The sequence below is a fragment of the Bombus flavifrons genome, chromosome 7 (assembly GCF_040668555.2).
Source record: "Bombus flavifrons isolate JBK064 chromosome 7, iyBomFlav1_principal, whole genome shotgun sequence".
In the NCBI taxonomy this organism is placed as follows: Eukaryota; Metazoa; Arthropoda; class Insecta; order Hymenoptera; family Apidae; genus Bombus; species Bombus flavifrons.
This window is the reverse complement of record NC_138448.1, coordinates 1,892,473-1,905,693: the sequence shown is the minus strand read 5'-3', so window position 1 is coordinate 1,905,693 and position 13,221 is coordinate 1,892,473. Positions and strand designations below refer to the sequence as shown.

The 13,221-nt window shown below is 44.8% G+C and overlaps 2 protein-coding genes across 4 annotated transcripts in view; both read left to right on the top strand.

Moving 5' to 3' along the window:
• Nucleotides 1–52: 52 nt before the first annotated feature.
• On the top strand, nucleotides 53–1,497 carry Rsph9 (Radial spoke head protein 9). The gene is made up of 4 exons (XM_069116277.1): nucleotides 53–279; nucleotides 345–510; nucleotides 595–883; nucleotides 955–1,497. The coding sequence occupies exons 1-4, from the start codon at nucleotides 53–55 to the stop codon at nucleotides 1,113–1,115; spliced, it is 843 nt and encodes a 280-aa protein (XP_068972378.1). The 3' UTR covers nucleotides 1,116–1,497.
• Nucleotides 1,498–1,624: 127 nt separating this feature from the next.
• The window catches only part of LOC138181447 (A-kinase anchor protein 200), a 61,531-nt gene continuing 49,934 nt past the window's right edge, over nucleotides 1,625–13,221 (top strand). For 2 of the 3 annotated variants that reach the window (XM_069116243.1, XM_069116241.1), the window contains exon 1: nucleotides 1,625–1,760. The gene's annotated coding sequence lies outside the window, so the exon portion shown is untranslated. The remainder of the gene's footprint in view (nucleotides 1,761–13,221) is intronic. The other variant, XM_069116240.1, reaches the window with a different exon arrangement.

Genomic DNA, 13,221 nt, shown 5'->3' with positions numbered 1-13,221 from the left:
TGTTTTTAAAATGTTTTAAGACTAATTTATGATTTCGGTACGATAGAACGAAATGGAATGTCTGAAACTTTTAGAAACTCTAGATATCTTTGGTTACGCTGGCATATGCGTGGGAACAGAAAACTCACAGCTATTACAAAATTCTCTCATAATATTGCAACAAGAAAATCATTTTCAAAAGTGTTATTATTGGGGTAAAATCTATGGGGTTCGAAATGATTATCATATTGCGTTTGGTTTTGAAAAAGATTGCTTGAACGATCAAGTATATTATTACAGGTAAGCTAACATATCAAAACGATTCTTTAATAGAGCATTTCAAAAAGACAGAATATCTGAATTAGTACGGATGGCTTAAATTGGTTATTACTACCGAAAGCAAATAAATGTGCACGATTCTTGACACCTCTTACAATTAATAAGTTCGAAGGGGATCCTTCTATAGCCACAAACGTTTATAATGTTAATCCTCCGTTCCCGCCAAACGAAGATCCCAAAAAGTATTACGACGTAAGTCAAAAACAGTTGGAAAGATTAATTTTTCAAATTAATAAGAGAAGAATGTTTAAAAATCAATAATTCTTGATATGTTAGGGCCCTATACCAAAAGAACTGAAAGAGGAAGACAGACTGGCAGCTACCATAGAGATAATTAGAGAAGATGCCATCATAATTCCTCGTGGTGCATGGTTTAAGTGTCCCAATGGGAACGTAATTGAAAATTTAAGTTTCGAAGGACTCAGTGTTACAGATGCTTCGTATTTAAAATCGTATTTGCACGCTCGTTCCCCACAACAAAAATGGAATACCAATTTACTTACGAGACCTGATTATAATTACGCAATAGATTTTTTAGATACAATTGATATGGATGTGCCATCAGGTACTTGATTAGAAAAATTTTAATAATAATTTTAGAAAGTTATTTTTTTTCTTCCTAATATATTTTATTAGGATGTTGGAATCTACAGTTTTTACATGGCAAACAATCAGTGATTTTACATAGTCTTTTTTGGCCTGGAATGACGTTTTATCATAAATTACATAGTCCGCATTATGGATTTCTTTACTTTGGACATGGTAAAAAGAATATGGATATTGTCTTTATGTTATAACTATAGTAATAAAAAGTCAATAAATTCAAATTCATACTTTTCCTAAAATCTATTCAATCTTATTCAACTAATGAGATTCGTTCGATTCCTTTTTGTTTTCTATGACAACCAAATACATATCTGCAATCACTACATTCGATATCAATTTTTTTTGCACGTAATTTACGGTATGTTATAATATTTTATTCGTTAAGTTTACAAGTAACAGCAGTACTAAGAATGACTTCAATCGGGGAAATAATTCTTAATAAAAATGTCCAGCATTTCAAATTGTAACGCGTAAGTCTCGTTAACATAAGGTTATGAACGTTTTCATGGTTAAATTACGTTAAAGTAAAAAAATGAGTGTGTTAAATTTACAAAGTTTTACGATTCTAAGTTTCCTAAATAAATCGTCGCCTGTTTTTTAAATGAATAATTAATTACTCCTTTTCATGCGAATAAGAATTAACCGCCGCCTTTGAGAACAGGCTTTGTGGATAAGCTAGTCGACCTCTCGCCACGTTAGATGGCAGTAGTATCTCGCTCGTGGTTGGAGAATTTGAACGCACAAGCGCAGTGACCGGCATACTCGAGTGAAGTGTTGTTGCAAGTGCTTGGGATCCGTATTCCGACAAATTTCTTCAGGATATTTCGCTGCTAACGGTAAGTGAAAACATTTCTACAATTTCTGACGTGTCTTATTTGCCGATAAATAAGTTTTTGCCCGTTGATTCGCTTTACTTTGACCTTGAATCAAAAGTTTGGTACACGGCGTGACGCCGGGTGACGCCGGTTCGATGAAAACGTATTTCGTAGCACGTGGATTGTAGTGTTCTCTGAAAGAACGTATCAGAGTTTATTCTATTGAGTTTTAAAACATCGTACATATATATCTTTGTGAATTTTTGACTTTCGGCATCGGCGCGATTTCAGAACGCGGTATAAAATGTTTTCTCGTTGACAGGCTGCGTCAAGTTCCTGTCTTTTGCACGAATTACGCGACATTTGATGTTGCCGAAATTTCCGAATTTGTTTCGTTATTGCAGACCGATAGAACAAATACAAACCGACATGTCCGACTAATATTAAATGCCCAAGATGGATATTAACTGAAATAGATATTCACGTTACTATGTTATGCATCCCCTCAACTTTCTTGCCGTGGCTTGCTCTTGCTCGTTCGACGACATTACGATATCGTACACATTTCTCTCGTAAACTCGTACGAAACATGTATCGTGTCAAAACAAAAGATTTTACAGAACGCGACACTGCGTCATAGGCTCAAACTCGTCTGTTATTTTATTATATATTATAGTTAATATTTGTATTGTTCTTTCGCATTCTTAATACATATGTACAATCTACGACAGGAAGATGCTCGATTCAAGGTTAGGTAGGTCAACGAAAAGAGAGTTACAGGCCTGTCGTTGAACGAAAAGATAGAACATTCTTCCTCGAGCCAGCTAAACACCATTGAATTAAGTTCACATTAGTAAGATCGTGATATATGCTGTGTCTCGAAATATCTAAACGTTCCCCGACCCCTTTCGTGATCCCACCCTATACAGTGTTAATAAGAACCAGTGCGTCCATTTCCTTTTTCACCGGTACATACGTCGAATTATTCGCGGAGCAGGAGATTCGCTCTAGATAACGGCATAGTAAGTTAAAAGGCCGGTAGTGTTTATACGAATGCGATAGACTGTAAAGTCGACGGTGCAACATCGCGATGCTCGCTAGATGGAAAGTCTCTGTTATCAATCGTTAGGTCCCGACTTGTTAGACGATTTTCGATTCGGTCTCTACGGTTTTGAAAGTATCCGCCTTCAATGACCGATGGGTGCGTGCTCGTGCGATCGCGCGTGTGTTCTCTCCCCTTGATATGATACGGAGATTTATCTTTGCGCGACAAAGAAATCAATGACGGAGCCGATAAACTCTCTCCGCCCGTTGCGCTCCTACGAACTCCTCTGGCTCTCTTTTATCTGATTCATATGCACGGCTGTACATGTGCAATCGTGTAGTCAATTCTGAGCACGGACCGCGAGTTCCGGTTCCTATTCGAGTGGTATCCTCTCTATCCCCTGGCGTATACCTTCTTTTTCCTCGACGACGACTTTCGTATCGGCGAGCTGGGGTACTCTTCGACTACGGAATCGTACGACGAGGAAAAAACCCGAAATAACGATAAAGCTATCAAATTATGATACAATGTAGAATTCCCTGCCTTCTTATTTGTCTTATGGCTATATTCTTTAAACTTGACTATTTATATTTAACACACAATGGCTATGACTATCGTATATTATATTACGTTGCTCGATTTATTCTTTTATGAAGTGAAATAAAGTTTCAAATGAAAACAGATATTCGGTTAGAATATAATTTTTACTTGTTGCTGATTTAACTATAATCAGTCATGAGTGTGTGACTCGGTATACGGGAACGGGTTAAATACCATTCTGATTACGCATTGAACGATGGTCCGATTAAACGGTAGTATTTCCTTCGTCCGCGGTAATTGGGTACGTACATTCTTCTTTAACTGGGAACGATCGCGATCAGAGAAACGCAGCGCAGACGACGAAATAAAATTTCATATTCCGGAGCGGTCAAGCATGGATAGTCGCGATTTTCTCGTCACTTTACGACGAACGAGAGTCGGTTCGGAGATTATGGTTTTACGTGGAACGGGAAGCTGGCTCGCGTCGAATTCTTGCGATTGTTGCTCGCAGCGAGTTCGGTCTTTGTTCGATTGGACGTATAGAGCGCCGGTTATCGACCCGGTTTCGATACGGTTTGTCGCTCCTTTTTAATAATTCAGCGCGATCGAGGCGAAATCTCGCGTAACGGGATTTAGAGTAAACCGTAAAAAAGCTCGTGGAAACGTCACGGCATTGACTTTCTTTGTTCCGCTAGCGTAAACCTCGGTTTCCAGTCTTACGTTTCGAGAGTCGCGTTCATAGCTGACGAGTAGAGGCGTAGCGAGGACTGCGTAGCGAAATATGTAATCAGAAGAAAAGAAAACGGTGACCAGGAAAAATCGGACTCATCGTACACGAGTAATTTGTTACACGCCCGGTAAATTTGTTAAAAGTTAACGCTATTCGGTAGAACGGTGTAATTAAGTATCAGATACGTGTCAAACACAGCTCTCGAATGACTCATTAACGTTCAAGTTAACTGAGTCGCCTTCTTTTATACCGGTTGTACGGCCGTATTATTGATCACGAAACGATCGTATCTCGAGCAGTAATTCTCAACCATTGTTACGCGATAAACACTATTCAATTCTAGTTTCTTTTGTTTCGCGTTATCGTTGATAGTAGTTACCGCAATCTCTACAACTTGATGATTGTTTCCCTTTCTTCGTTCTTATTAAATAACCAGTCGTTTGTCGTGTCTCGTTATCGTCTTTCGAACGAAACTGTTTCGAATCGTTGGAACAGCGGTTCGATTTTGGCGCGATTACGCGATACAGGTATTCCAATTTCCTGCAAAACGGTGCACGAGAGACAGTGGTTCTCACGGAGCTCGATTGCGGCAATTAGGTCGAATGGAAAGCGTGATGAAGGGCCATAAATGCGTGAGAACCGTCCGTTTAAGGCGCGAGAACTGGTTCTGAGTTGATCGCGGGCATCTTCTTCCCAAGGCCCTCTTCTCGATATTAAACACGGCGGAGATGTTACGAGCTCCTTCGACTGCCTGAAATTAAACGTCGGGGACAAGGAGCCCCGAGGACTGCCTTTTCTCGAACCTCCCTTCGTCCATTTCAATCCTCCACCACCATCACCTCCTCGTCCTACTTCTCGAAAGCCCCCCTCTACCCATTCTCCGTTCACCTTCTTTTTCTTCATTTGCTTTGTTTCTTCGTCGTCTTCTTCCTCTTCTCCTTCTTCGGCTGCCTACCTGGCGAACGTTACGAAACGTTTCGATCGTTTTAGATTCGAGTTGGAATTTCAACGTGCAAGAAAAAAGAAAAGGAAGAGATTCAACCGTGCGCGATGAGCAGCGACTGAACTCGCGAAACAATCGCCTAACTATTTTTCGACTCTATTCGACTTCTCGCTTCATTTGTCTTTTGTCTACGATTCTCGTTTCCCCCCGCCTTGTCCAGATTGCTCGACGAAATTGCTCGAAATTCTTTTGTTCGATGAACGATTCAGACCGGTATTTTAGTTTAATAGTGGATTCTCGAAACGACACTTCGTCTGCGTATCAAGAACTTGTCGAACGGGCACGAGGCATCGACGATCGTCTAGAGGCAGAACGAAAAGGTAGAGAGGCCTGCGTGTATCGGTTGGGCATCACGTGCACCCGGAGTGATTCTCTTCCAAGCCATGGCTCCGTTGTCAAGTGGACAATATCTTCTCATGTTTCAACAATGTTACCGTTGCCGAACAAAACGACGCGCTCCGATGTTTCTTCTTGCGTGTCTCCATCGTGTTCGCCAACATACTGTGCTTCCATGGCTGTCGAGATATCGCGTTATAATAATTTATTGCGTCACTCGCATCAACAAAAATTTAGCGTTCAAAACTAACGCTTGCTAAAAGAATATAAAATTATTCCCCGAAGAATTTTTTTACTTCTGTCCTTTCTAAAAAGGGAATTATTACAAAATAATTTTCCCTCCGTCTATCGTAAAATTGTAAATCGGGTGTCAGACGCTTTCGAGAAATCGATCGATTCCCCAAACTGCTACATTTCATTTAGTCGACGATGCGATAAGTGCTCGTTTGCTGGGTCCTTTAATCGTCCTTGTCGTTCGGTAGCCAGCGTCGAGTAGATTGGATCATGGCAAAGCCTTAATGGAAAAAGAGGGTTGACGAGAAGAGCATTGATTTAGCGTTAAGAAGCTGATATCCCTGCCCTAACGCGCGATACAGCCGTCGCTTGTTGTTATCTAACACTTACGGTCGTAATACTTTTGTCTTTCTCATAGAATTGTTCGATAGATAGACAGATACATAGAGTGATTGACGATTTTCATGTTCACGTTCGATTCGATGACCTATCGTCGACGCGCGATATTTCGAGACAAGCGTAGCTTCTGGAAAACTCGAAACAATCTTTTCACGAACACGACAGCCAGGATGACATTGTACGATTCTTTGCTCGTCAACGATGTTTCGCCGTGACGTTCTTCACTGTAAGACGATTCCTCCTCCGATTGTTGGCCCGATGGTTGAGGAGAAAGAGCTGTCCTTTCGATGCTCGTCCACGATGATTTCCTTTAGGAGAGATGTTTTCCGTGGAGATTTTCGGTTCGATTGGACACATAGATTAACAACAGCGGGCGTACACTTCCATGTGCGTCATGAGCGCGCTTTTATTCTTTGCAAAGCAGGGAAAGCAAGGGATAGATGGATGACTGTATAGTATATACGAGGGCTTCCAGTGGCTGTAGGAGCAACAGAGCGAGAGAGAGCGGGGAAAGGAGGGAGTATGGGGGTTATGGGGGCACGTTCACACAAAACGGCCACCATAGACCCTGGCAGCTGTTCGCCATCCGTGCCCTACTCTCTACGTTGTTCTCTCCCCCGCATTCTTAGTTCGGCTTAGCCTCGCCCTTTCTCTCCCTTCTCTCTCCCTCGATGCTGAACGTACAAAAGCTTCCTAGCTTCTGTACCGTCACTTCGCTCTTTCTGCTTTTTCCCTTGTGCCCTCGCTTTGCTTCCTCTCGAGAATGTAGAGTCAGAATTTGTTTCCGACCATCATCTCCTCCTCCTCCACAGCCCCCGCCACTTCAAAATCGTACATCACATGCAATTACGATTCTGTCCCTTTACGCGGATCGCACGTGTTACGTCTATCTTTACCTGTGTCTCGGGATTGTGATTTGTCAGCAGAAGTAACTGGAGACCGAAGATCAGAGCAGAAACGACTCGACGACACGTTCTAAAAGGATGGTCACGTTTATTGCATAATCCGAACACGTGGTCGAAACATATCGACGCTGGTCGTATTTGCCTTGCCGAGCATAAATCTTGTTTGGATGCCTAGCCTTGACGAGGCAGATCCACAACAGCCACAGCATGCTTCATGCCTTCCTGTTACGTATCTCAGGGATTCCGATGATCGACGGAATCGTTTCACCGGAGCGTCCTCCTTTGAGTAAACAGGAATGGAACGTGGTACATCGTATTGGTATAGCATAATAGCAGGATAGAGCGTTTCTTTTTATACCGACTCTTTTCTCTAGTCAAGTTCACGGAGAAACGAGAGTGGAGTCGTTGCGAGAGTAGATGCGCGCATCACCCTTTCTCTTGCTTCTGTATGCAGCTTCCATTCTGGTTTTGTGAACCGTAATACACGAAATATCTCAACGAACGCAAAGCGAACTTCGCGTTTCTTGTGAACGTGGTATTGTCGTTGACTGTGGTTGTGGTCGTCGTGTTAGCCGGGTAATATCACTGTTTGCTCGAACGATAGACGGGCAGAAGAGGCCACCGCGCCGAGAGTGGGTGTGCGAGCGCGTCTTTGTGTGCGCGACGCTTGAAAAGCCGCCTTGAAGAGCCAACACAGTAGCTACATAATGGATTAAGCCACGTCCTCGTTGACGAGCCACGAACCGACAGGAAAATCCGTGATAATGTGGTTATGAGAACCATTCTCCCTCTGGTTCTCGCCTCCTCTTTTCATTTCGACGTATCAGCCAACGACCATGGAACCACTGAGAAAAAAAGATTACCAGATCACCGTGCGTTAAGGAAAAGATTGGCAAAATGTCCGTATTCTTAAGCTCTCATTGTATCTCGCTCCGGACGTCCTATTTTCGACGATTCCGCGAGGATTTGGCGTTCCGATAATGAAACCGGTATGGACCGAGTTAAAATTTGTTTATTATTGTGCGTATGAAATTCTTTGGAATCGTGGGAAAAGAAGGATGTCGTGGTAAAAATATTTACGCGGCCGAAAATATCGCGATTGCGGCTTATCCGTTGGAATCGTTGCGAAGGTGGAGCACTTTCCGTGCAACGATCCCATCGAGAACAAAGAGAACGCGGCCGTTGATTCGTGCAATTGTTCGTTTTAATTCCAAGTACCAAAAACGGTGGAAGTGATAGCGGCAATTGGCAGCGTCCCGCGGAATCGCGCTCCGCTTTCGCCGAACCAACAATGCCATAACTACGACGAGTCTCCGATCCGGTCCCTTTTTGCTTCTAATTAATTACAGTTAATTACGTTAATTGATCCAACTAATGCGATCGCACCGTTCTATAGCGTCGCATTCCTCGTCTTACGTCGTTACTCGTTATGGCTCGTGCCTCATGCAGATAGATGTTTTCTGCATTCGTTCCGCGTATTATCGTTAACATGGTAGTATTTTTATTGTAACGCTGACGAGCACGATGTATCGTATTCCAATGATGGCGATCGAGGGGTTGCGATGGCCTTGCATTCGCGTAGGTTTCGTTCCGAGGCGGCGTGCTATGCCATTAGGAAGGAAAATGTAGTTATAGCTTCGAATTTCATGGATTGAAGTAGTGGGGTTGGTCGATAGTAAAAGGCGAAGCACCGTTGTCCCAGCGAAACCCTTATTTGTTTTCCATGGATGCACCGAAACGACACGTGTTTCTGTATTATTCGGTTGCGCTAGGGTTCGGAATGGGCAATGGGCCGGGCCGGATGGACTCTCGACCGCCTAAAGTATCCAGAAACGGGAACGAATCGTCGGACTGATGGCCTAAAGTCAATGGCTACCTAATAATTGAAGAACTGAATAATGGTGGTGCGTAGCCGCGTAAATATCGAATCTCAGTATCGCATCGTGTCTGCCTTGCTCGCGTCGTGACTAACGCTACCTCGAGCACGTTATAAATCATTTCGCGTACGGTCTGGTTCGATTATTTTCCTCCTCGATCTCGCTTCTCTTCTACTTTCTTTCTCCACACCGCGATATCGTCCTCCGCTTCTCTTTTTTCCAGCGACAGCGATTTTTCAGATGCGTCCGTTCCACTCGATTCGCGTGATTAATTTACTTAAGAGGAACTTTTTTGCGGCCTACGCGAGAGCAACTGCGCTCCGCCGATTGTCCTGCAAAATTAATCTATCTTGTAATAAACGAGTCTGTAAAAATCGACTGTCATACACCAGTTACGAAATTCGAATATCGATACTCAGGATCGTCGAAACACTTCCTTCGTTAAGCGATCGGTGCACATACGCTGTACGCAGCTGTACAAACACATACGGCTGAATTCGGTAGCCGTTCGTGTTCGATGGCCGCACGCGTCCAATCTATGTATTTGAATTTTCCGACAGGTTTCCGAACACGCGACGACACTGAATTTACGTTTAATCATATCGTGTCGGAATTACGCGCTAACGAACCGGCGCGTTAATCGGTTCTGAGTCACTCGAAACACCCACGGTAATCTAGCCGCGTTATTTCCGCGCGACCGTGGGATGTCGTTACTTTTTTTCCAACGTTCTCGCGAGTGAATAAACGACTGGCTGGTTAAACGTGAGTACAATGGCACGATTATGGCGCGATGTCTTCGTCCTTTGTGGCCGCTTTAACTCGATCAAGTCGCCTCGTGGAACACGTTAAGATTAGACTGTACGAGCGCAGCCGCGTTGCCAGTACTCGTTTCTCTTTCAGGGTAGCACGCCACCCTAAAATAGTTTCCGTGCACGGAGGGCGTGTTCAAGGTGAAGGTTAAAGTTCCGTTCGTCGTGAGAGAGTGACGCGCTGACAGATTGAAGCCTCGCCGAGGGTGTTCCAGTCGAATCGCGTACGATCGATGCTACCAGCGCTGTTGCTTCCTCTTTCCAGCCGTTCGTTTCGATCGTTCGTGTCTCGCGAGAAAGGGCCCTTGCGAGTCTTCCGCGTCCAACGAACGTTCGCAATTTTATGCATCTATCGTTGCTATCTATTATTAAGGGAATAGATAAAAGTGGAGTTCCTCACAGTCGTGGAAGAGCGTTACGCCGGAGGAGCAAAAGTAGGCCGCGAGGGTAAAGCGCTTCAAGCTTGACAAATTTTTAATGAAACGTTACGCGAAGAGCGGTGCCTCGGTCCCGTTGGGATATGGAACCGCACGTAGGAGCGTGCAAGACGCACGTTGTGTATCACCGTTTCTCGGAGTCGAGTTAAAACGAGACCTTAAAATAGTACTAGCGCGTAGCATGGTGTGCAGTCGGTGTTCGAGGTTAAGGTTAAGGCTGTATCGCACGCGGTGCCGCGTGACTACAAGGGCAACGCGAAGACGTACGAGCACCACTCGAGAGAAACGATTCGAGTTGTATTTAACCCTGTGGTGCTGTGCCTTTTACCGTGACACGACACCGCGTGCCTCCCTCTTAACCGACTCGACCGACATCCTCGAAAAGTATCGCAGCCGCACCAGCTTTTTTACGCTTTGCACCGTTTGCTCTGCGTTCGACTCTGCACGATACACGAGGAAGAAAAATCAGAGTCGTAAAGCTCGCGATGGAGAAATTCGAACATATCGGGAATATAAAAAGCACGGAGAGATAAAAAGGCGGCGATAAAAATTGGTTGACACTCCCCCGAGGTCTGCGGGCGGATTTCCATTTCACGGCAGCTACGTTCGACTAGCTTCTGAAGCGAGATGGAAGGCTAAATGGGACCGAGCTGATATATATTCAGGTTCCGGTTTCGCCATGCTCGGTTGAGTACGGGGTTCAGGGGAGACACGCCTAATGTGTATCCTCTGTGCTTGTAAACGCACAACATTTAAAACTTATGCTGGCCAAGAGCTTTTTATTTTTTCCCCTCCTCGTTAGTCTCGTATTTTGCGCCACGGTGTTTCGCAACTCCGACCACCATAACTCGCAAGTAGAGCATACGGTATTTCGCACAAGACTCGCGAACGTTCGTTTACCGATACATTCAACTCGGACCCAAGCTCGTTCCGCTTTTCCACGAACTTTGCCGTCCTTCTATTTTTTAGCGAGTGCTACGTTCGTTTATCTAGCTGGAACGAGAGGCACAACGAGGATTCTCGTTCCGGAGCAACCTGGGGACACGATTTCGTTATCTTCTCCGATAGACCTACATTGAATTTTATCGCGAATTTTATTTGTTCGATACTCGTTTCGTTCACGTTCCGTGGTTGACTCGTTCGAAGGATATACAGACACGGCGCGTATCGTCGTTCACCAGCGTTAGAGAACGTGAGACGTGTTTTTCTCGGTTGAGTAATTCCTTTACGGAGATACGGTGTAATGGAGTGTTTCTTTGGCCTCCATGACCTACGTCGTTAAGATACATGGTGGAGATGGAAAATCTAGAATGGACAGGGCATCGCGGAATCTGCGTGTTTTCAGACTGGCAACGTGAAATGATTCGTTCACGATTCGTAGGAACATCGAGCATTCCTGACATTAACGAGATCTCCGTGCGTCACCCGATACCGTTAGGTGACCACCGAAAAATTCGCGATGATCGGGCATATTTTGTTTCCAACTTTGGCCAAAACTGGGTGGGTAGGTTCGCACGGTCGAATTCTACTTGAAAAACCAACGTCGTCGCAGCGGATACAGTAACGCGTGGATTTGCAAATGCCAAGCACTCGGAGCGCAATTGTATTTCTATTTGGTTGACGGAGAGTCGAATGGATTATCGCAGCAGCTCGTTCCGCCGTGGCGACTGCCTCTATAGTACGCCACTATTCGAGTGAGTCATACGGACGACCGATAATCTGTGTCGGTGTTTGTGTGTAGCGAGCGCGTGAATAGAACGGCTAGCAAATAGAGGAAAAAGGGACGGGGCTGAGCGACCGAGAGAGCAGATATCGTACCGTTTTCTATATCGAGGATCGAGGGAGAGGAAACTTCAACGAAAGGATCGAACCAGACGTTGGCTGTAGTGGAGCGGTTGGCGAGAAAACGGTAAACTGCTTCACGGGACCCGGTGAACGTTGTACGTATTCTGTATATCGAGTAGACGAGATACAGCCGTTTCTCCGTGGACCTCTGAACATAACATCGTTGATGAAATTGCATCGATCTGTCCTAACACGAAAATGTACGCACGTTCATCTTCGTTACCTACTCGCTTCAATTCGTACCAATCTACTCCAATCCGCTTTGAACGTTTTCAACCTCCTTCCGATCACCTTCGACCCGCTTCAGTTGGCATTGCCAACGCGCGTATAGTATAATTTAACGAAAACAGATCGTGTTCCTTTTATGCAATAACTAGGAAGCAACGATCGATATCTCGGAGTACGCGAGCTGCGTAATTTTTTCCGACTGCACTTTGCCAGATTAAACTCGTTGCATCGCACTCCTCATGAATTTTAGACGACGAGAAATAAGTGGCAGGTGAAAATCTAGCTGAAAAGTCGAACGATGTCGAAAAGCATGTATTTTCCACAAGGCCGAAGATGGTGGATACCGTTCGATATCGGCTGTGATACGTTTCAACGCAGTTACTCGATTTCGAAAGAAGTTGCCGATGCCTATCGTGACCCAGTTGAAGCGTGGGCACACGGCATCGCGGAATACGTCCCTGCGATGCTCCAAGGATGGAGAAAGAGAGACGAAAGGACGAGCAGAGGTCCTGGTAATTAAGGCGTTTCGACAAACGTACATCGCGGAAACCGGTTATCCCGGCATCGGCGCGTTTCACTCGTGTATACCTGCTGGAGGTTGCTTGCAAGGTTGCTCGAACCGCTGGCCCTGACGGTCCTTTGAGCCACAAATATGCGTAATCTTGCGTATAGGTAGGAAGAGCCGAGTCTTCTTTCGCGTTCGGCTTTGCTTTCGAAATCCCTCGCTTCCTGGTCTTATCCGACCTACAAATTTACGTCCACGCGACTCCCTCCGCCTTTTAACGAATTTATTCGCCGCCTCTAACGAGCCTATGTTTCTTTTTTATCTCTTGAATAGGAATTTACGTTGAAATGTGGAATGGCAGAGAATTCAGCGATCCAAGTCGTTGGCGTAGACCGTAGACGAATGATGTCGTTTAAGACAGGGCTTCCCTGGAATATATCCAGCAGCACGCGGTTTTCAAGCACCGCGGAGTAAATCCTCGAGAAAAATCTCGTCTCGTCCAGCGAGCAGGAAGTATCGAATTAACGCGTGATCTCGTCTCTGTAACACCGTACGAGCGGCTTAACCTCTAAAACCAGCGCTTCAACCG